The 24,435-nt window shown below is 35.2% G+C and overlaps 1 protein-coding gene across 4 annotated transcripts in view; it reads left to right on the top strand.

Moving 5' to 3' along the window:
- RALGAPA1 (Ral GTPase activating protein, alpha subunit 1 (catalytic)) overlaps positions 1-24,435 on the top strand; it is a 232,168-nt gene that overhangs the window by 182,153 nt on the left and 25,580 nt on the right. For all 4 annotated transcript variants that reach the window (XM_012658280.1, XM_012658299.1, XM_012658290.1 and 1 more), the window contains 3 exons: positions 3,329-3,484; positions 16,311-16,469; positions 18,305-18,432. In XM_012658280.1, coding sequence (XP_012513734.1) covers positions 3,329-3,484; positions 16,311-16,469; positions 18,305-18,432 — 443 coding nt within the window. The remainder of the gene's footprint in view (positions 1-3,328; positions 3,485-16,310; positions 16,470-18,304; positions 18,433-24,435) is intronic.

Genomic DNA, 24,435 nt, shown 5'->3' with positions numbered 1-24,435 from the left:
ACTAAAAAGTATACAAAAAGGTGCACTCAAAAAAATGATGAGCCGAGCACAGTGGCTTAAGCCTGTATTCCCAGCTACTCAGGAGATTAATGTGGGGAGATAGATTGAGCCCAGGAGTTGAAGACCAGCTTGGGCAATATAGCAAGATCCCATCTCAAAAAAAAAAAAAATCAAAATAGAATTCTGTGGACATAGTGGTATACCCCTGTAGTCCCAGCTACTTAGGAGGCTAAGGCAGGAGGATCTCTTGAGCCCAGGAATTTGAGGCCAACCTGGGGAACATAGCAAGACCTTGTGTCAACAAAATAAATTTTTAGAAAGGAAAAGAAAAAAAAGTAAAAAAAATTTCTAGAAAATGTTCAGAGTGGATTAAAAACCATGACTCACCTATGTGTTATCTAAAAGATACTAAAAGAAACTACCTTCAAATATATCCATGTAGGCTAGTAGAAAGTAAAAGAATGGAAAAAGTTATATCGTGCAAACATTAATCAAAGGAAAGCCAGAATGGTTACATTAATATTAGATAAAGTAGACTTGAGAGCAAAGAAAATGACCAGAGACAGAGGGATATTATATAATTATAAAAGAATCAATTCACCAAGAAGACATAGCAGTCATAAATGTGTGTGCACCAAACAAAAGAGCTGCAAAATAACTGAAACAACAGTTGATAGACCTGAAAGAAAAAATAGACAAATCTACAATTACAGTTAGAAATTTCAACACTTCTCAACAATTGAGAGAAGAACTGGACAAAAAATCAGCAAATATATAGAAGAATTCAACAACACTATCAACCAACAGTAGCTAATCTACATTTATAGAATACTCCACCCAACAATTGCAAGATATACATTCTTTTCAAGTGCCCACAAAACACCAAGATAGATCATATACTGGGTCATAAACCTCAACAAATATAAAAGCATTGAAGTCACACAGTATGTTCTTGAACCACAATGGGATCAAACTTAAAATCATTGACAAAAGAAAATAGGAAAATTTCCAAACACTTAGAAAGGTTTCTGATTCCATTTATATATAATAACATTCTGGAAATATTAGTATAGAAGTGGAGAAGAGATGAGTAATTGCCATCTGTTAAGGAGATGGGTCAGGAGGGAAGTGGGTATGGTTCATGTAACAGGGCAACATGTGAGGGATCCTTGTGGTTGAAAATGTTTTGTCTCTTAAACTATCAGTGTCAGTAACCTGATTGTGGTACAGTTTTACATTGGGGGATTCTGGGTAAAGGGTACATGGAATTTTTTAAATTACTATTTCATTTCTTCCTGTGACTCTCCAGATGTTTAATTTTTTAAAAAGTAGAGATCAGCACATGTCACAAAAAATGTTTACAGCAAAGAAATACTAAATTGAGACTTTCTCCTTTATATAATCGGACACTTGAAAGAGAATTGACTTGAAAGTAAATCATTTTGTTGCTAAAACAAAAATTTTACACTAAGATACCATTTGTCACCTATTAGATTAGAAAAGATCATAAAGTTTGATAATATATTTGAAAAGACGTAAGAGAAACAGGCACTCTCATACATAGTTGGTACTGGCTATGGAGGGCAATTGGGTAGCGTATTTCAAAATTAGAAGTGCACATGCCCTTTGACTGAAAGTTTCACTTTTAACTGTTGTCCACAGATCTCCTTTCACAAGTGGAACGTGATATGTTCAGTGTTATTCACTGCAGCATTGACTGTAATAGCAAAAGATTGAAAAGAACCTAAATACCCTTCAAGTAGAGAACAAATTAAAGTACTGTACCTCAGTAAAATGAACGTCTGTGAAGCCATGAAAACAAAAAAATGAGAAAGCTTGGTACCGAATATTTTTCAAGATAAATTAATTACAAAAAGCAGTGCAAAATACTACATATACATGCACTGTGTGTGTGTACAAGCACACATTCATGCACTCATGCACACAAACGTACAAGAATTTGATTGTAGAGCTGGGCACAGTGGCTCACACCTATAATCTCAGCTACTCCAGGGGCTGAGGCAGGAGGAACACTCGAGGCCAGAAGTTTGAAATCAGCTTGGGCAACGTAGCAAGACACCCACTTCTAAAATAATAAAGAATAATTAGCCAGGTATAGTGGCACACACCTGTAGTCCCAGCTATTTGGGAGACTGAGGTAGGATTATCACTTGAAGCCAGGAATTTGAGGCTGCAGTGAGGTATGATCATGCCACTGCACTCCAGCCTGAGTGACAGAGCAAGACTTTAAAAAAAAAAAAAAAAAGAAAAGAATTGTATATGCAGAGAAAACTTTGGAAAGATACTTGAATTGCTTTCTGTGAGGAGAACTGAGTAGCTACAGGTGAAAAATATAGAAGGAAGAATTTTAGTATACCTTTTTATACTTTTGAATTTCTAATTATGTAAATGTATTACTGAACCAAAAAAATAAATTTAAAAAACTAAGAGATTGAGGCAATCTTATAATAATGTCATAAAAACTAATGTGTCAATCACATGTTCAACCATTAGTAACTGATACTGATATTTGTTCCATTTACATGGTGCAGGGATTTGTTTATGTAATTCTCAATTTTATCAGATATTCAGCTTTTATTATAGTAAAGTATATGCATAAATTGTGTTCTCTGAGTGGAGAGATACAGATGATTTTCAGTTTTTCTTTTTCCTATATATCCCTCATTTTCTACAGTGAACACAAATTCTTGGCTTCTGTACATCACACAAGTCCAGGAAATATAATCTAATGCAACGATCCTGATATTATTGTGTATTATATTTATAATCAGGAAATAAATTTTTTAAAAATATTTGTACAGATTAATTTGGTTTTTAAATGTAATTATATTTAAGTTCTGCATGTTTTCTTTTTGTTCTGAGTTATGATATGTACAAACAAAGAAGCCAGCTTTATTAGTAAATACAACACACCTAATTTGATCATTTTATCAAATTAACATTACTATTTTAACTTTTCTCCAAAGCATTTCCAGATTTAATGTTTGCTCTCTGGCCTAGGGGTCCCCTGACACCCTTTATAATATACCATTAACACCTAGTAGCCTAACAAAAGATGCGTAGTACACAGCAGTTCATTTCTTTCCTAATCAACTCCTACTAATTAGGGATCCTCAAATACTTTAGAAAAATGCAAGTGGGAACAGATCAGCTCTAACTAATAATAATTCTAGATTAAGTATTGGTTAATAACATGCAAAAGACTTTATTTCCAATGTTTTTGTAAAGTGAGAAGTTTGAGTCTTTTCAATAGCATTTTTGAGTTTGTTCAGTTGATTAATTTTGTATGGCTCTTCATTGCTTCTAGATAAATCTTACAAACCATTGTGGTTTTATGGGAGGACTACAAAAAAACAAAAGCACTGGATTGACCACTCCATATTTTGCTACCTCTACAGTAGAAGTGATATTTCACGTATCAACAAGAATGCCTTCTGATTCTGATGATTCTTTGACCAAAAAAGTAAGTTCTGAGAAAAAAAAAGTATTTTAGAGTTAAAATCTTAGTAATTAAGAAAATTAATACATAAATATGTAAGTAATCTATTAATAATTGATCAAGCACTATTTCTGGTTGTAGTGCTCTACTCTTCACCTAATACTGTTTTCAAAAACAGGATTGTTGTACAGCAAACTGTTTTTCTTAAAGAACAATGATGTAACTGAAGATTACAGTCTTTTTATTTTTAACTTTATTGTATATATTCAAGGTTTACAATACCATGTTCTGGTATGTGTATAGATAGTAAAATTGTTACTGTAGTGAAGCAGAATTACATATCTGTCCCATTATATAGTTACTTTCTGTGTATGACAAAAGCAGCTAAAATCTACTTATCTAACAAAAATTCCAAATGCCATACAATTTTCTTAACTATAGTTCTCTTACATTAGATCTCTAGCCTTATCATCCCACATATCTGCTTTGTATCCTTTGGCCTACCGGTCCCCATTTCCTCCCTCTCCCCCCTACTCTACCCTTGGTAACCACTGTTTTATTATCTATCTCTGTATATTTGATCTTTTTTTTAATGACTCCATGTATAAGTGATATCACACAATATTTTTCTTTCTGTATCTGGCTTATTTCACTTAGCATAATAATGTCTTCCAGGTCATCCATGTTGTGGCAAATGGCCGTATCTCCTTTTTTAAGGTTGTATAATATTCCATTGTGTATGGATACCACATTTTCTATATCCATTTGTCCATCAGTGGACACTTTGGATATTTCCATATCTTGGCCATTGTGAATAATGCTACAATGAACATAGGAGTACAGGTATCTTTAGGAGCTGGTGATTTCATCTGCTTTGGGTATATCCCCAGAAGAAGGATTGATGGATCAACTGGTAGTTCTATTTTTAATTTCTTTAAGAACCTCCATACTTTTTTCCATAATTGCTATACCAGTCTATATTCCCACCAGCAGTGTTCGGGGTTCACTTTTCTCCACACCCTCACCAACATTTTTTGTTTTGTCTTTTTGGTAATAGCATCCTAACAAGTGTGAACTTATATCTCACACCTGGTTTTAATTTACACTTTTGTGTAAATTAAATTAGTAGAATGGGTACCAGCTCTATCCCGGATAATACAAGAGGTGCTAAATCACCATTTTGTTTTGTGGCTGAGTAGAACCCCATAATATACATATACCACATTTTATTAATCCACTCATGTATTGCTAAGTACTGGGTTGTTTCCACATATTTGCGATTGTGAATTGTGCTGCTAAAAACATTCTAGGGCAGATGTCTTTTTTACAGAATGCATTTTTTTTCTTTGGGTAGATGCCCAGTAATGGGATTGCTGGATCAAATGGTAGTTCTACTTGTATCTCTTTGAGGTGTCTCCATACTGCTTTCCACAGAGGTTGCACTAGTTTGCAGTCCCACCAGCAGTGTATGAGTGTTCCTATCTCTCTGCATCCACGCCAACATTTATTATTGTTTTGGGACTTTTTGATAAAGGCCATTCTCACTGGGGATAAGTGATATCTCATTGTGGTTTTGATTTGCATTTTCCTGATGATTAGAGATGTTAAGCATTTTTTCATATGTTTGTTAGCCATTAGTCTGTCTACTTTTGAAAAGTTTCTGTTCATGTCCTTTGCCCACTCCTTGGAGTTTTTAACTCTCAGACTTGTCTACATTGAGCCTCCAGCAGTTCAGTTACAGTTCAGGTTTTCCTATACTGGCACTGGATTCCATGAAAGTTTCTGCTCGTGAGTGTCTGCTCCAATAAGCTGTGATTTTCCTCTCTCCAGTTGAGTAGGGGCCGGGGGGAGCAGTTTTCCCTGTGACCTCGCTTCTCTGATGGATCTAAGAATTGTTGATTTTTCAGTTTGTTTGGCTTTTTACTTGTTAGGACAGAGTGGTGACTTCTAAGCTCTTTATATGCTGGACTAGAAACTGGAAGACCCAGAATTTTTTTATTGTTCCAAACAGAAACTCTGTACACATTAAAGTAATTCCACATTCCTCCCTCCGCCTTAGCCCCTGGTAACCTTTAATCTACTTTCTCTATGAATTTGCCAATTCTAGGAATCTCATATAAGAGGAATCATACAATATTTGTACTTTCGTGCCTCTCTTATTTTAGCATAATGTTTTCAAGGTCCATTTATGTTGTAGCATGTGTCATAATTTCATTACTTTTTTTAACCGATAATCTAGTGTTTGTGTGTGTGTATATATCACATTTTTTTATCCATTCATTCGTTGAAGGACCCTGGGCTGTTTCTACTATTTGGCTATTATGAATAATACTGCAATGAACATTGGTGTACAAGTATCTGTTTAAATCACTGTTTTTAAATTATTTGGGAAATATCTATCTAGTAATTTTAGTCCTAGGTCTATACCCAAAATATACCCAAAATTGTATGTTTAACTTTCTGAAGGATTGTCAAACTGTTTTCCACAATAGCTGCACCATTTTACACTTCTGCCAACAATGTAAAAGAGTTCCAGTTGTTCTCCATCCCTGCCAACACTTGTTATTTTCCATTTTTTAAGAAAATTATAGCCATCCTAGTAGGTGTGAAATGGTATTTTGTTGTGGTTTTGATTTGCATTTCTCTGCTGACTAATGATGTTGATCATCCTTTCATGTACTTATTGGCCATTGTATATGTCTTTGCAGAAATGTCTTATTTTCTCAAGTAGTAATTTAAATCAATTTAAGTCTACTCTATCAATGTCAGACTAAGTTGAAACAGTGTTTCAGTTAATTCTATATGTATGAATAATGTAGTAATGAAATAACTCCTAATATTATCATTCTTCTTTAAGAAATGACAATCAGGCCGGGCGCAGTGGCTCATGCCTGTAATCCTAGCACTCTGGGAGGCCGAGACGGGCGGATTGTTTGAGCTCAGGAGTTCCAGACCAGCCTGAGCAAGAGCAAAACCCCATCTCTACTAAAAAAATAGAAAGAAATTATCTGGACAACTAAAAATATATATAGAAAAAATTAGCCAGGCATGGTGGTGCATGCCTATAGTCCCAGCTACTCAGGAGGCTGAGGCAGTAGGATCGCTTGAGCCCAGGAGTTTGAGGTTGCTGTGAGCTAGGCTAACGCCACAGCACTCACTCTAGGCAGGGCAACAGAGTGAGACTCTGTCTCAAAAAAAAAAAAAAAAAGAAAGAAATGACAAGCAACTTTTAAGTCCAGCAGAAAGGGAATATTTACCTGATCTCATAATTCAGTATGACTAGTCTAAACCTTCTTTTCATAGACATAAAAAAAACTTATAAACATTGATTTCTCTATATACCAATTTTCCCTTTTCCCTATTTTCTGTGATTCTTGCCCTTGATCTGCTTCTTAGAGTCCTACTATATAGGATTTTTCTAAATAACAGGCTTATATTTTAGCTCTATTATAGTATCACTTTATTTTTAATAGGTTAAATGTTTAAACTTAATCATAGAAGCCAGTTGTCTTATAGCAGTTCTCCTTAATAAAAAAAATCACTTTCTGTATTGGTATTTTTTCTCCTGAATTTAATAAATTCCACATTAGTGGTAATAAGTTGAAGCCTAGAACATGTGTCCTATTACAAATGAACAATTGGATATCATTAGGTTGTCCCCCCTGTCCTTTGTACATATATCTTTAGGTGTGTTAATCCATTCAGTAGACACATTAATGAGCACTGGTTGAAGTGTAATATTGGAGGAAGTAAGGCTTGTTGACCTCGGCATGAAGTTTAATACCTCTAATTAAATTAGATAGTCGACAGTCAGTATAAAGAAATAGCCATGCCTCTGGCAAGCAGAATTATTTATGACTCTGGTTCTTTGTTTTAAACTTGGTAGGAGAAAGTCATTTATATCCATTTTATAGAAACTAATTTTAGTTCTGACTTTTTATTTAAAATATCATTTGGTGATTTGTAAATTGTTTTTAAGCATTTTATTTTCTCACAATGGAAAGTAAATGTCCTTGGACCTATTGAAGTATAGCATTTTTATTTCTTGTGAAGAGAACTCTTTTCAAGGCTCCAGACAGTAGCAGCAGAATTTTTACAACATAGACTATACTTCTTGAACAAATTAACCAAATACTCAGTCTAGCAGAGTTTCTCTTAGAAATATTATACCACCATATCAAAAATCCTGATATAACCCCAGTCCGAGCCATCTGTTCTATAAATTATCTCTACCTGAGGAAGATTGATGGAAAATGGTTAAAAATAATTTCCACTTAACTGAGTGTATTCACCCCTAAAAATCAAAAGTGCTACAGGCATTGGTATAAAGTGTTCACAGGAGCCTCTCTCATTTCCTCTATCTCCTTGTTCTAGCCACTTGCTGATACTTTTCTTCATAGGTAGCTGAATCATCCTTTTAGAAGTTTGATAAAGATCAAGTTGAGATAATTGTAACATACTTAGTTGGACTCTCTAGTCTATCTTTCATTTCCTGGACCCCCCAAAAGAGGGGAAAGAAGCACTTCATTTAAGTCAGTTTCCTCTGAAATACTGTTAGTGTAACAGACAGCGTTTCATTTTCTGTCTTGAAATTTGGTCACAATGGTTTTGCAAATAAATGAAACTTGTAGACCTGCTTGGTCTGATTTTAATTTTAAATCCACTTTATATAGAAATGAAATATAGGGTACTGTCGAAAGAACAATATGCTAAATGTAGTCTGGAAAATGAATTCAAAAAAATTTAAGGAATAATAAAATTTTTTTCATTATTTTAATAAAAGTAAGGTTCATAAACCTATGAAATTATACTCATGGTTTCAGTCCCAAATATAACAATCAAACTTACAAAAGATAATTCTATTTTTTTATTATAGACTATGCCTTTAACCCCAATTTTTACAAATATACTGATGATAAGAATAGAGGATAGAGAAACCAGAAAATATAAATGGTTCACAGATTTATCTCACCACTATAAATGGTATAATTTGAATGGGATAGCAGTGACTTCTCATTGCATGTACAATAAAATTCTAATTCTTACTGTGGCCTTCAATGCCCTACATGATTTGGCCACCTGCCTGCCTATCTTTCTGATCTCCTCTTCTGTCACTTTCCTGCCACAGTTGGCCTCACTGGCTATCATTCTAACCTTCTAACATGTCAGGCTCATTTACATCTCAGAGGTTGTATACACTTAATATTCTCTGTTTGAGATGTTTTTTTCCCCACATCATCAGGCTTCCTCATTCTCATTGTTCTACTCTCAAACTCACATGACAGTTTTTCAGATCTTTCCAAACCATCCTGGGTAAAGAGGCAGCCTTCTGGCCGGGCGCAGTGGCTCACGCCTGTAATCCTAGCACGCTGGGAGGACGAGGCAGGAGGATTGCTTGAGCTCAGGAGTTCGAAACCAGCCTGAGCAAGAGCAAGACCCCGTCTCTACTAAAAATAGAAAGAAATTAGCTGGGCACGGTGGTGCATGCCTGTAGTCCCAGCTTCCCGGGAGGCTGAGGCAGGAGGATCGCTTGAGCCCAGGAGTCTGAGGTTGCCGTGAGCTAGGCTGATGCCACAGCACTTAGCCTAGGCAAGAGAGTCAGACTCTGTCTCAAAAAAATTATTTAATTAATTAAAAATAAATAAAAAAAAAAAAAGCAGCAGCCTTCTACTATGGAACTTTATCATATTACCTTAGATTATTTTCTTTATAGCACTTATCACCGTGTAAAGTTATCCTATTTGTTTATTTTTACATATGTTTATCTGACTCCTCCCACTAGAATGTCAATGTCATGAGGACAAGGACCCTGTCTCTCTGTTTTGCTTGCTACTATATCCTCAGCACCTAGAACCAGGCCTATTGGAGTTTGATAATTGTTTGTTGAGTAGATTACCCTATGGTAGCAAGCTACCGTAGCCACAAACCAAAAGAACTATCTATAGATACCTTTGTCATTATCAAAGTGGTGTATTTAAATAAATGCCATAATTGCAGATAATTCTATTTTTATGCTATGCACTAATGATAGAAAATGTTTGCCAAGATAAGGAATGTTATATTATCTTTTTAATAGTGAGCAGTGTTTATTGAATGCCCACTCTGCTAAGGCATGGTATCTAGTATGCCATGTCTGTTGCTCTTAAGAAGGTTTTCTTTCTTTTTTGATATTTTGGATTGTTTTCTTATGAGACAAGGTCTTGCTCTGTTGCCTAGGCTAGAGTGCAGTGGCATCATCATAGCTCACTGCAACCTCAAACTCCTATGCTTAAGTGATCCTCCTACCTCACCCTCCCATGTAGCTGGGACTACAGGCATGTACCACCATGTCCAGCTAATTTTTTTATTTTTTGTAGAGACAAGGTTTCACTATGTTGCTCAGGCTGGTCTTGAATTCCTAGCCTCAAGTGATCCTCCCGCCTCAGCCTCCCAAAGAAGCTTTTCTTAATTGCTAAAAATAAATGATGCAGACAGCAAGTGAATATATGAAAATATGTATGTCTATTACAATGTATATGACAGTATGTTTTTTCACACAAGTGAAAGGTAGTGTATGTTTTGCTTAGTATGAGTGTCTGAAAGGTGGGGGAAAGAACGGGGGCTTGGGGCAGTGAGAATACTAAATTACAATTTCTACATATAATCCCACTATCTCCTGAAGTAACTGCCTAGCCTAGTTAACTTCTATGTGTTCTTCAGCTTTTAGTTCTAGTGCTATTATAGATCCATGTTCTTTTGTTATGTGCATTCAGAGAAGTATATGTAGAGCGTTGTTTGTATTTTTATTATTCATTTATTATATGGTTATTTTACTCTGTCTCTTCCACTGGACTCAAAGCTTTGAGAGCAGAGACCCTGTCTATTTTTACCCATCATTACATTTGCAGAAGTGGATAGGAAGGAGGGAGGGAGGGAAGGAAGAGAGAGAGAAGGCCTTTTAATAACTTTTGAACTAGTCCAGGTATATAGGATGACTACCATCTGATCTAGGACAACAGTAGAGGAAATAGGAAGGAAAGTACAAAAAAGGAATGTAATACTTTTTTTTTTTTTTTTTTTGAGACAGTCTCACTTTGTTGCCCGGGCTAGAGTGAGTGCCGTGGCGTCAGCCTAGCTCACAGCAAGCTCAGACTCCTGGGCTCAAGCGATCGTACTGCCTCAGCCTCCCAAGTAGCTGGGACTACAGGCATGCGCCACCATGCCCGGCTAATTTTTTTTTATGTATATATTTTTAGCTGTCCAATTAATTTCTTTCTATTTTTTTGGTAGAGATGGGGTCTCGCTCTTGCTCAAGCTGGTCTGGAACTCCTGAGCTCAAATAATCCGCCCGCCTCGGCCTCCCAGAGTGCTAGGATTACAGGCATGAGCCACCGCGCCCGGCCTGGAATGTAATACTTTTAAAAAAAAAAAAAATGAGGAGTTTGTTAGAGACATAGTAAGGAAAACAAAGGAATCAAAAAAGACTATCAGGTTTTGATCCTGAGTGATTATAATTAGTTGTTAGGTGCTTTTTTACAGAAGTGGGGAGGTAGGAGAGTAAGCTGATTTTGTGAGAGAGATAATATAGTTAATTTACATGAATTCTAGTCTCCAGCACCAGATGAATGATATTTTATGGCACTGAGGAAATCTAGAATTGACTCTGGAATTCATGCTGATAATCATGGAGAATGAGAGCACTGTTATAAGATGGATGTCTTAGCCTATTTGGGTTGCTATAACAAAGATACTATAGACTAGGTGGCTTATAAACCACAGAAATTTATTTCTCTCAGTTCTGGAGGCTGGGAAGTCCAAGATCAAGGTGCCGGCGGATTGAGTATGTGGTGCGGGACCACCAGCTACTCAACCATCTTCTTGCTGTAACCTTACATGGCAGACAGGGCAAGTGAACTCTCTGGGGTCTCTTCTAAGGGCATTCATCCCTTATAAAGGAACCCTCATGACCTAGTTCCCACCTCCCAATACCATCACATTGGGGGTTAGGATTTCAATATTTGACTTTTGGGAGGACACAAACATTCAGTCTATAGCAATGGGCAAACATCTGATTTTCACAAAAGGAAATGGAGCAGGCCACAGACTGTTGAAATTACCAACATTCATGAGCTCCATGTCAATGCCTGGCAAAATAGGATTATTTTAAACAGATGGTTTATGAGCACTTAGATTATGAAGTAGTGATCACTAGGAGCCACCATGAGTTCACCATAATAAATCACATGAAAATAACTTAATTTGTTTTAATAGGATTACTAGGTTAGGGAAGACAATAGACTGTATAAAGCGTTTAACTAAGTCGTGGACAAGTTGAAGAAATGTGGTTTTAATAATGGTATGTATGGTAAGTATATTCATGACTGATTGTATAATCATATTCAAAATACATAAATTAGTTATTTAATAGAAGCAATATAGGGAAATGGTTAAAGTATGGGTTCTAGGCTTAGAATCTTGGCTCTTACTAGTTGTATGACCTGAGGCGAGTTACTTCCTCCTTTTAAGCTTCAATTCCTCACCTGTAAAAATAGTGGTAATAATAATTATACTTATCAGCTGGGTGCGGTGGCTGATACCTGTGTAATCTCAGCACTCTGAGGGGCCGAGGTGGGAGGAACACTTGAGGTCAGGAGTTCAAGACCAGTCCCAGCAAGAGCAAGACCCCATTTCTACTGAAAATAGAAAGAAATTAGCCAGGCAACTAAAAATAGAAAAAATTAGCTGGGCATAGTGGTGAGTGCCTATAGTCCCAGCTACTCCAGGGGCTGAGGCAGGAGGATCTCTTGAGCCCAGGAGTTTGAAGTTGCCGTGAGCTAGGCTGACGCCATGGCACTCTAGCCCAGGCAACAGAGTGAGATTTTTGTCTCAAAAAAAAAATGAATAAAAATAAATAATAATAATTATACTTACCTCGTAGCATTGTTGTAAACATTAAATAAACTATCATAAATAGTAAGCACTTAATAAATAAATACCTTAATAAATGTTGGGGCCGGGCATGGTGGCTCACACCTGTAATCCTAGCACTCTGGGAGGCCAAGGCGGGCGGATCATTTGAGCTCAGGAGTTCGAGACCAGCCTGAGCAAGAGCGAGACCCTGTCTCTACTAAAAAAATAGAAGGAAATTAGCTGGACAACTAAAAATATGTATATAAAAAATTAGCCGGGCATGGTGGCGCATGCCTGTAGTCCCAGCTACTCGGTAGGCTGAGGCCGGAGGATCAGTTGAGCCCAGGTCGTTTGAGGTTGCTGTGAGCTAGTCTGATGCCACGGCACTCTAGCCCGGGCAACAGAGTGAGACTGTGTCTCAAAAAAAATAAATAAATAAATGTTGGGTATTTTTTTTTAACCAGGAGGAAAGTTTCTAATGACTTGCTTTAAGGCTCTTACCCCAAACCTGTCCCATTTGACATTTTTGTCCAAAACCTAAATGAACACACAAGAATTTGAATTTAAGGATAGCTCAAATCTGGGAAAGAGTGAGCCAACACATTGACCATCAGAATCAGGCTAACAATCAACCTTCATAAATTTAAAGATAATCTGAACCTGGCAAGGGAAAATTTAGTAGGAATAAATATGAAATCCTCTCTTTAGTTCTAGCAGTCAGTTTTACCTTTTTAAAAGAACTTTGTAAGAAAAAGACTTAGGGGTTTGAATTGACTATAAGTTCTGTTTGACCCAACGTTATAAAAATGCAGAAAATAATTCAGTGAATAAAACAAAGGAAGAAACAGTCCCACCATTGGGTTTACTGTATTAGAGCTTATACTGACATTATATTCTATTCTGTACACTACAATTTAATAGAAACATCAGTAAAGTGAGATAATAATCCAAGATAATGAATATGTTTTTAAAGTATAAGAAGAGGAACTAATAACACTTTTAACCTGGAAAAGAAATGTATTAGACTGATCTTCAAATATCTGAAAAGATAATATATAGAATACAGATTGGATATTTGATAAGGCTCATTTTAGAAGAACTAGTTTCAGGAAAGCAGGTTTTAGTGTAGTATAAAGAATGTTTCAATGACTGTAGCTCCTTGAAATAGACTGATTTGTGAATTGGTAAACTCTCCAATCTTAGAAGTATTCAAGCAGAAGCAAGATATCTGTTTCTCAGGGATATCGTAGCACTCTATATTGAGTGGGAAATTAGACATTCTACAGTGTATTAAGGACTTCAGTTGTATGCATGTTGAATTTCATTTAGCTGCTTTATCTTCATAAATAATGATAATCTATAGCCTATATTATTAATGTATACCAAAATGACTTCAACAGCAGTTGAAGTGAGTTTAGAAGAGTAGTGTCATTGCCAGTCATTTTAACAGACCTATCCCATGTACAGAAGTCTTGTACTGTCAAATAAATGAATTCGCATCTGGGTCAGAAAAACATAGGGAGGTTTAAGAGTTTTCAGAGTGTAGGAAAATCTGCTGAGTATTCATGGGACACAATCTTGTAAGTTCATAAGAGATAAGCAATAAATAAATATAAAATAGTATATAAAGTATGTCAAATATATACAGACCTAAAATTTCTATTAACTCTTAACCATTAAAAATTCATTCTTGGCCAGGCGTGGTGGCTCATGCCTGTAATCCTAGCACTTTGAGAGGCCGAGGCAGGAGGATTACTTGAGCCCAGGAGTTTGAGGTTACAGTGAGCTATGATAGCACCACTGCATTCTAGCCCAGGCAACAGAGTGAGACTTTTGTCTCAAAAAAAAAAATCATTGTTTCAGTTGTCTTTCAGAAATTTCTAAGATTCATAGCAATGATTAGCAATTTCTCCATTTGTGTTTAATTACTATATAACAGATTTTAAAGATATAAAAATGTGCCTCATCATGACAACCTAAAATAATTACCTTTTTAGCGTTTGAATATAAATGATTAGGGATTTTAATGACACTTTCCCTTAAAATGTTTGAACGTGTTTAGAATGACTTTGTTATATGCATGGTTCTGTGCCAGAAATCTTCATTACTATATCTTGGCAAACATATGTTGTTCTTTTCCATTAAATTTCTTTAACAGACTTTTAATATCGTATGGAAGATATTTGAATACAAGCTTTGGTTGGAAGATAAAAGTATAGTTGCCCCTTTTTCTTGTTTCTTTAGATAAGTGAGCACTAGAAATTATAGATAGTTTTGGCAAGAGTTCAAGGGTTAATGTAGCAGATAAATAAAAGGAATTTTCTGTAAATTGAGACCTGCATTATTTCAGTTGTCTTGTCTTTCCTAACCTAACTCATTTAATTTTAAAAAGTAAATACTTAAATTCTTCCTGACAGTGTGCTCAGCTTTTACTATCGTTTATTACTTCAATTATACTTGATATCACTTAGAACAATCTGCCATTTGGAAATCTCAGTATAGCCTGGAGCTTAGTATTAGATCTGGCTGCTATTGTAACATGTACAGCATATGACATTAATGTATCAAAATTAGATTGGATCATCCCTCCTGGTTAAATTTATTTCACATTTCTTTTGTATTCAGTTAACATAAACCTATTAAGGAAGCTGACACATGGGCATGGCTGTATAGGAAGGATATTTTTAAAGTATTTTGATTAAAAAATGAAATTATAGAGCCATGGCTTTTCTAAGTTGTGTAATCTTTTTTGCTTTTTAAAAATGTCACAAAGCCCAAGTCCCACATTTATATCATTCAAGTTGTGTGTGTATCTGTATACACACACAGGTAGGTATAAAGAGTTACTCCAGGGTTAAGAAGTGACAGAAGAGAGCCTTTCACTAATTAGACTTAACTCCTTTCTTTGTTTAAATCACACAGGAATTTTTTCCTGCCTTATGGTCTTTAAGCCAAAATAAATGACATATTTCAAAAACAGAAATTGCTAGTACATTAGTTTATAGTGTAAATGGTGATGAGACTTATCCCTAGTTTTCTCTTTCAAATGTTCTCACTTGCAGTGTATTCAGTTATCTGAAAGTAATGGAAAAGCCCATGTAAGATACGCACCAAAAGTGGACTCAAGTGTTTACAGTGACAGAATCAATAAATGGGCTAGGATAATGAAATGTTATAATAAAATTCATGATTATATACTAGTCTTTATGAAGAAAACTCAAGACTAATGGGCACTAAGTTAATTTTCCAGTAACTTATTAGAAATCCAACTTTTGAATGCTTTGCTTTTTTTTGCTATTTTAATTATTGTAATGTTAACTCTGATTGCCGGAAACACCTTTGTAAGCACTACAAATGTTTAAATAACATCTTGAGAGTCTAACAAATCTCAAGACATCTATTTGGAAGAATTTTTAAGTTTCATGGGCAAAGAAAACCTAGAAATAAATTTCTTAAACCAAACATAATCAACTTTATCTTAATAGGTGATTGCCCAATGTATGAATTACTATTTCTTTTACTTGTCTTCCTGTTGCCTTCTCAGGCAACCTCACTGCTCAGTAGCACTTCCAGAGAGTAGTCAGGATAAAAGGAGAAGAATCTCAGAATCTCAAATCAGTCACTCTTTTAAAACACTCCTTTAAGTCATCTTTTAAAGGGTTTGGTAGTAGAAAATTGGTAGAGTTGCTAGTTAAGGGGAGTATTTGGACTGTATGTGAATCTTTTTTATCTAAATTCTCTGTTTCCCATTGATTATGGACAACTGAAATTATCTGATCTTCTGCAGTCTCTCCTAATGTCTTTGAGTGTTCACGTTTCACATGTGAAAATGATCAAATGAGATTTAACAATTTTTTCGCTTCTTTATCTTTTCCATTTTTATAGCTTGTTGTCTGTAGCTATATGACTGTACTCACAGAGCTTTTATAAAGCACTGTAAATTATTTTCTTGGTTTTCCAGTTGAGACATTTAGGAAACGATGAAGTGCACATCGTTTGGTCAGAGCATACTAGAGACTACAGGAGAGGAATTATTCCTACAGAATTTGGTGATGTCCTTATTGTAATATATCCAATGAAAAATCACATGTTCAGTATCCAGATAATGAAAAAACCAGAGGTAAGAACTCCTTATCTTCCATTTTAGTAATTGATTTTGAGTTCTGGAGGGGTTTGTGAGTTTCTTTCCATCTCACAGAAGAAAAATCGGACTAGGCATTAAATTGTGAAAATGAGGAGAAATGCAACACAGACTCTGGTAGCTATGTGGATTGTCTAAGCCTGGTTCAAAAGGAGCTAAAACAGGATAAATAGGAAGAAACTGTGTTCAGATGGGAGATGTCTAGGTAGTGCCAGAGCAAAAGTTCCTTTGTACCAAGCTCACCAAAGAACTTACCTTTTATTAAGAGAATAATTCAGTTTCCTAAAAAACACAGTAAGAAGTCATTATTCCCTTTAGAATAGGAATGTATGATTCTTATTCTAGTCCTATTCTGTTTTTAATTGATACATTTTAATTTATATTTTTAATTGATACATTTAATTGATATTTTTAATTGATACATTTTACTAAGATTACATGAGTATTTAGTCATGTCACTTAATAAATGAAGATTCTACAAATTTAAAAAACCAGCCTATTACCTATATTCTATAGTTGAATGTCTTATAGATACCATAGGGTTCAAACACTATTACAGAAGTATTTTCTTTCAGGATAATAAAAGCATGGTAGTATTTTGGTGGGTTCCTTTCTCTTTTTTTTTTTAACTGAATTATTTTAGTTTATAGAAAGCCTGCTTTTTGACAGTTGATCATGAATCTTCAGAATTCCTTGAATTGGGTTAAGTTTTCCATGTGTGAATTTTGCTGATAGGCAGGTCTTTTGAGGGTTTATCTAAACCAGAGGTCAGCAAACTAATATGGCCCATAGTCTAGTTTTATAAACCCCACAAGCTAATAATGTTTTTTTAATTTTTAAAGGGTTTTTCTTTTTTTTTCTTTTTTTTTTTTTTTTGAGAGGCTAGAGTGCTGTGGCGTCAGCCTAGCTCACAGCAACCTCAAACTCCTGGGCTGAAGCAATCCTTCTGCCTCAGCCTCCCGAGTAGCTGGGACTACAGGCATGCGCCACCATGCCCGGCTAACTTTTTCTATATATTTTTAGTTGTCCAATTAATTTCTTTCTATTTTTAGTAGAGACGGGGTCTTGCTCTTGCTCAGGCTGGTTTCAAACTCCTGAGCTCAAACAATCCGCCCGCCTCGGCCTCCCAGAGTGCTAGGATTATAAGCGTGAGCCACCGCGCCTGGCCTGGTTTTTCTTTTTTAAAAGTTGAGGAATATACGACAGAGACAATACGTCACCACAAAATTTAAAATGTTTACCATGTTATCTACAGCTCATGTCCTTGCCTTTACCTGTCATTTGTGCTAAACATTTTGAAATAGAGTAACTGTTTTCAAACTTTCAGTCACCTGACAAAAATGACATTTAATTATCAAAACATAGATTTTTTTTCTAATAAACCATGTAATAAGTATTTTAGGTTCTGTAGTAAAGCTGGTATCACACAAAAATAATGAAAAACCAACTTTCTGCCTTATAAGAATATGTATCTTTTCTGTGTTTGCGCAATGGAGAAAAAATTTACTTCTAGTGTTAGACATTTGTTTATAATTGAAACTACTAAAATTTGAAAATCAGAGTGTGTAAACTATTTAATTACATGAAGCACATAGTTCTTTTGAATGGACACCCTGTAGACTTGATATGTTTTGTTTATTTTCTTAGTATGAGTGACCCATCATGGAAAATAAATTGAATTTGAGTGGTATTTTTACTGAAGGAAGAACTAAAGAGGAAGCATAAACACTTTTGTATGCAAAGTGTCTTGGTTGCTCTTACTCACAATCTTTCTATAATTTGAATATAAAATTATGTTCTAATTTCTCAATCAGGTTCCCTTCTTTGGTCCACTTTTTGATGGTGCAATTGTGAATGGAAAGGTTCTACCCCTTATGGTTAGAGCAACAGCTATAAATGCAAGCCGTGCTCTGAAATCACTGATTCCATTGTATCAAAACTTGTATCCTTTTTTTAACAATATGGTTTCTACTCTAATGTATGTCTGCTTTCCAAGGTAAATTTGTCTTATATATTGTTAAGAACTTTATTTTCTGTTTATATATATAGATTACGGTAGAGTTCCTCCCCAATACTGGAACAGTTATGATATTTGAACGATGTATCTTCTTTTATATACTTTTAATCAGTACTAATCTTTTCGTTAATTAATTAGAGTCCCATTATTTGCCAGGCACCCTGCTACTGTGAAGGTGCAGAAATAACCAAAGAGTCATTGCGAAGAACTCAGTCTAGTAGGGAAGACAGACTGTTTTCCATATACATGCTTTAATAGGTGTATGCATGGGTATTCCAAAAGTATAATAACAAAGGACCTTTCACTCAGCTGGAAGGGGTGGTGGTATCAGGAGACACTTCTGAGAAATGTAAGTGTCGAACCAATCTCACGGGACAGATAAGAGTTAATCAGGTGAATAAGATTAAGAAGAGCCTTCCAAGCAGAGGGAACAACACAGAGACATAAAAGTATGAGAGGACATGGAGTACTTAAGAACATAGCTTCTGGAGCCATATTGCCTACACTCAAATGCTTGCCACCACTTCCTTAGCTTTGTAGCCTTGGGAAAGTTATTTAACCCCTTTAGCTTCAATTTTCTTGTCTATAAAATAGGAATAATAATATATAACTCGTGTTATGAGAACTAATAATGAGTCAGTATGTGTAAAGCTCTTTAAACAGTGCCCAGCACACAACATGCACAAAATTTTAAATTTTGAATTGTTTTCTGATAGTCCTTTCTAAAATAGTGTTTTTAATATATGTATTCTATATGATTAAAAACATTTTATGGCCGGGCGCGGTGGCTCACGCCTGTAATCCTAGCACTCTGGGAGGGAGGATTGCTTGAGCTCAGGAGTTCGAGACCAGCCTGAGAAAGAGTGAGACCCTGTCTCTGCTATAAATAGCAGGAAATTAGCCAAACAACTAAAAATAAACAAAATTAGCCAGACACGGTGATGTGTGCGTGTGGTCCCAGCTACCCGGGAAGCTGAGACAGGAGGATCACTTGAGCCCAGGAGTTTGAGGTTGCTGTGAGCTAGGCTGACACCACGGCACTCTAGCCCGGGCAACAGAGTGAGACTCTGTCTCAAAAAAATAAATTTAAAAAAAAAATTTTATTATTTTTCTTTTACATAATAAACTATAAATGTTAAGTTTCAAAAGGAAGACTTTTAAAAAGAAATCTTAGGTTCCATTCCACATGAAGTGGATTTATTGTCATAACTTGGTAGTCTAACATGTATACATTCTTCTTTTGATGGAAATTGACTTAAGCAATCTGATTCCTATGTAATTTCTTATGTACTCTGACACTGTGAAACGGACTTACAGATGGATGATGGCATGTTAGTTTGATTAAGCTTAATAACATTTATATAGTATTTCATTTTTTGCTGTTGTTATTATTGTTGAGACAGAGTCTTACTCTGTTGTCCTGAGTAGAGTGCTGTGGCGTCAGCCTAGCTCACTGCAACCTTCAACTCCTGGGCTCAAGCAATCCTCCTGCCTCAGCCTCCTGAGTAGCTGGGACTACAGGTGCATGCCATGATGCCTGACTCATTTTTTTCTTTTTGGTAGAGACAGAGTCTCACTCTTGCTCAGGCTGGTCTCAAACTCCTGAGCTCAAGCAATCCTCCCACCTCGGCCTCCCAGAGTGCTAGGATTACAGATGTGAGCCACCATACCTGGCCTATATAGTATTTCTTATTTGTGGCATTTATACCTTCACTTTAAATTGAAAACTCAGATTTGAGATAGTCATTTTAGTGAAATGATAAGGATTGAAACAAGCCTTGAATTGTTTGTTAACAAAAATAAAATTTGGAGAAATCCATTAAATAGAGATCTACCAATTGAGAAGAAATTTCAGTGGACAAATTCTGTGAATAGTATAGACATGGAGAAAGTTTATTTTCTAAATCACTTAATTTTGACTATACAGTCTGCTGATTGTTTTTGAAGATAGTTTTGAAGACTAGATACTCTGTTACTGTTTTGAAGCATTAGGAGGAACTATTCAAGAAGACCCTTTTGAGTTTTTGTGTACCCTGCTGAACTCACTCAGAAATCAGGGTCATTTTCTGATTCAGGTATTTGGGGCCTGGAATCTCAGGTCGCTTCACCCAGATGGGAATAAGCTATGAGGAAGTTCATGAAATTCATAAAACCTATACTCACAGTTTACCATTTTTAAGGTCCATACACCACATGCCTTTGTAGGAATTCTAGTTCCACTCACTCCTCAGATACAGTATCTTTTTCATTTGTATAAAACAAGGTATTTACTGACAGATTCTCCCTTTCCTAATCTACTTTTTCTAAATCCTAATTCCTTTGATTTCCATCTCATTATAATACAGGTTGAATATCCCTTCTCCAAAATGTTTGGGACTAGAAGTGTTTTGGATTTCAGATTTTTTCAGGTTTTGGAATATTTGCATTGTACTTACTGGATGAGCATCCTTAATCTGAAAATCTGAAATCCAAAATGCTCCAGTGAGTGTTTTCTTTGAATGTCATGTTGGAGCTCAAAAAGTTTTGGATTTTGAAGCATTTCAGATTTTCAGATTAGGCTTACTCAACCTATACTTTCGTAAAAACTTTGCGGTTTTAATCTATTTCTTGGAGTATACTTTTCAGTTAATGTCTCCTGAATATCTCTAGAGCAGTAACCAGTCTTACATAGAATATATAGATTATTATCCATAAAATAATTTTATCCACATTGTTAGCTTCACCAAGGATATCTACTTTCTGACCTTTGCCTCTTTCACAGTTCACCTGATTCTAATGTTCATCCTGAGGGTTAGTGTCCTCCAGCATTTCATTTAAGACACAATTGAAAGTGGAACACAGAGGTAGATATGGAAAAGTTTATACTTTCTTGTGTTAAAAACAAAAAAAGATACCTTAAATCTTTTTGGAAAGTGATAAGATAGATTAGATCATATTGTAATGCAAAATTCTGTTTGCCTGATGTGTCATAAAACAGAAACTCAAAAAAAAAACACACAGAAACTCAATTTATTGAACAAACACAAACTTTCAGACTCGAGTTACAAACAACATTTAACATACCTTACCAAATAGTTAAAAAGTGCAAAATCAAGAATGTTGGGGATATGGCTTAATTATTTTTTCTACATCCAAATTCATATTCTTCTATTTCAGATTTCATGTTACACTGGAGGTATGAAAGCTGGATTTGCATTTAGAAAACATTAATTTTTAACTCAAGCCCTGCCTTGGTTAAGTCACAGAATCTCTGAATTTCACTTTCTTTATCTGTAAAAAAGACGTTAATACCCGTGTCAGAATTGTTGTAAAGATAAGTGAGATCATGAATTTGGGTGTGCTTAGTAAATGTAATAATGTTACATTATTTTGTGCAATGATTAATTCTATTATGTGTGAAGATTATAGTCAGTATAAAACAACTCTACCCAACACCAAGGAATTGCCTAATTGGGTTTTTATGTTTAGTTGACTGGTAGGTCGATTGACTGGGTTGGATTTTCAGGCCTACTTCATGACATTTCTAATACTTAATCTTACTGAGATGTTAATAAATAACCACATTGGAGAAAATTCTAGGATAAAGAGATAATTTCAGTTGAAAATAACGTGAACATTTTATTTAAACAGCAAATCTGAACAGTTTCTACCAGCAAAATTGTTTCTGGAACACAGATTAAAAACATTAAATCAGATAGACCAAACAAATTTTTCTTGACTTGGAATCTCGAATTTATAAACTATAGGAAATTGTTTTCCCATGCTGTAAATTATAGTAGAGATACCCCTAGCCTTTGCTAATTTAAAGAACATATAAGCATCTTTCACAAAAATGCACAAAGTTCTATATTCTAAATGTTGGGGGAAAATTACTTCGAACATGTAGGTCATTTGATTTTTAAATGAAAGTTTATATAATTACAACTAGACATTTTAAGACATTGAAGTATATGTATGTCTCTTTTAATTTTAAATACTTATTTCAGAAATTTGTATTAAATTTAAAAATATATGTTTTTGTCATATCCAGATTAAGTTCTCATTAAGGAAAAAACCAAGCATTCTGAAACAGGTCAGTTATTTTATGTCCAATTAAAGTACCCACTAAGATTCCACAGCATAAATTGTGCTATTTATGATCATTAAATACTGTTTAGATTTTATCCCAGGAACATCTTCTGTAACTATGAACTTAATGTTGTTCACTGAATGAGGACAATATTGATTGTCATATGCTACCCAAATCGATCATGCTGGCAGCCAGAATTACAGTAATCTGTCAGTATTGATGACTGGCTTTCAAGCTTTGAAACATCTCCTTCACTTCACTTGTTTCTTGCATTACTTGTACTTGAAAAGCATTTTCTTGTAACCTCTGATTTTTTTCAGCTAGGTACTTTTTTTATTTGTCTCTTGGGCTCAATTTTTTGGTTTGATCATGCAATTAGAATTGAAATGCAACATTGGTGAGGAAGACCAGGTGGATTCTGGGTAACCATTGGACCAGAGAGGTATTTCAGGTTTAATCTTAGCCGTCATTATTTGTTTTGATCCTAAGGACATTTTGACTATGACTTCTTAATATGCAAATGTTAAATATGACATATCATGTATATACTATTTTTTTTTCTTTTTGGAGGGGCGGGGCAGGAACAGGGTCTTACTCTGCAACCTAGGCTGGAGTGCAATGGCCATCTCATAGCTCACTGCAACCTCAAACTCCTGGCTCAAGCAATTCTTCGACCTCAACCTCTCAAGTAGCTGGGACTACAAGCACGTACCACCACGCCCAGCTAATTTTTCTTTTTCTTTGTAGAGATGGGGTCTCACTCTTGCTCACGCTGGTCTTGAACTCCTGGACTCAAGCTATTCTCCTGACTCAGCCTCCCAAAATGCTAAGATTACAGGTGTGAGCCATTTGTCTGGCTTCTTTTTTCTTTTTTAATGTGAGATTTATATACATAGAAATTTTCAGAAGTTATAGTATATAATTATGTTGTATTATTCAGGGTTCTCAGAGAAGCAGAACCAATGTGGTATGTATTAATAGAAAAAAGAGATTTATTTTAAGGAATTGGTTCAGACAATTGTGGGGGCTGGCAAGTCCAAAATCTGTAGGAGACCCAAGGAACAGTTGGTGCAGTCTGAATCTGAAGGCAGAATTCCCTCATTCCTCAGGAGACCTCAGTCTTTTCTCTTAAAATCTTTAACTGATTGAATGGGGCCTATGGCATTATGGAGGGCAATCTGCTTTACTCAAAGTCTAATGGTAATCACATCTAAAATATAACTTCAGAGCAACATCTAGACAGGTGTTTGACCAAAACCTGGGTCCCGTGGCCCAGCTAAGTTTCCGGAAAATTAACCAACATATCTTGTTTTTAGTTTTTTTTAATCCATTCTTATTATAAAATATAATTGAGAAAAGTACATAAATTATAAATGTACTGTATGATGAACAATTATATTAATAGTTTAACCACCACTCCAGGTCAAGAAATAGAACTACACTTTCTTCTTTCAGAAATATTTATTGATCAGTTACACAGTAATAGTAAGGATTTTAGAGGGATGCAAGACAAAATCAGACAGTAATCCTGTCCTCATAAAGCTTATAATTTAATAGGGAAAGAATAATATGTACATTAATAATTATAAGATATATAATATTTATACAGGATAAAGTGAACATACCCTAGTAGGGTAATAAATAAAATGATGTGAGAGTTCCGATGAAAAAGAAATTACTTTGGAGTAAGAAGATCAGGAAAGAATGTATAGAAAATGTGGGCCTCAAAGGGTGAGGTTTGAGTGGATGGAATGCAACATGTCTCTTAACAATTCTTATAAGTTACAGTTTGGGGCTTTGTATCCATGTATTAAATATGTATATTATATAAATGTAATATTCTGAAGTATTAATATACA

Source organism: Propithecus coquereli, unplaced genomic scaffold (genome assembly GCF_000956105.1).
Source record: "Propithecus coquereli isolate 6110/MARCELLA unplaced genomic scaffold, Pcoq_1.0 Scaffold116, whole genome shotgun sequence".
Taxonomy (NCBI): domain Eukaryota; kingdom Metazoa; phylum Chordata; class Mammalia; order Primates; family Indriidae; genus Propithecus; species Propithecus coquereli.
The sequence above is the reverse complement of the archived record's forward strand: the minus strand, read 5'-3'. Positions and strand labels throughout refer to the sequence as shown.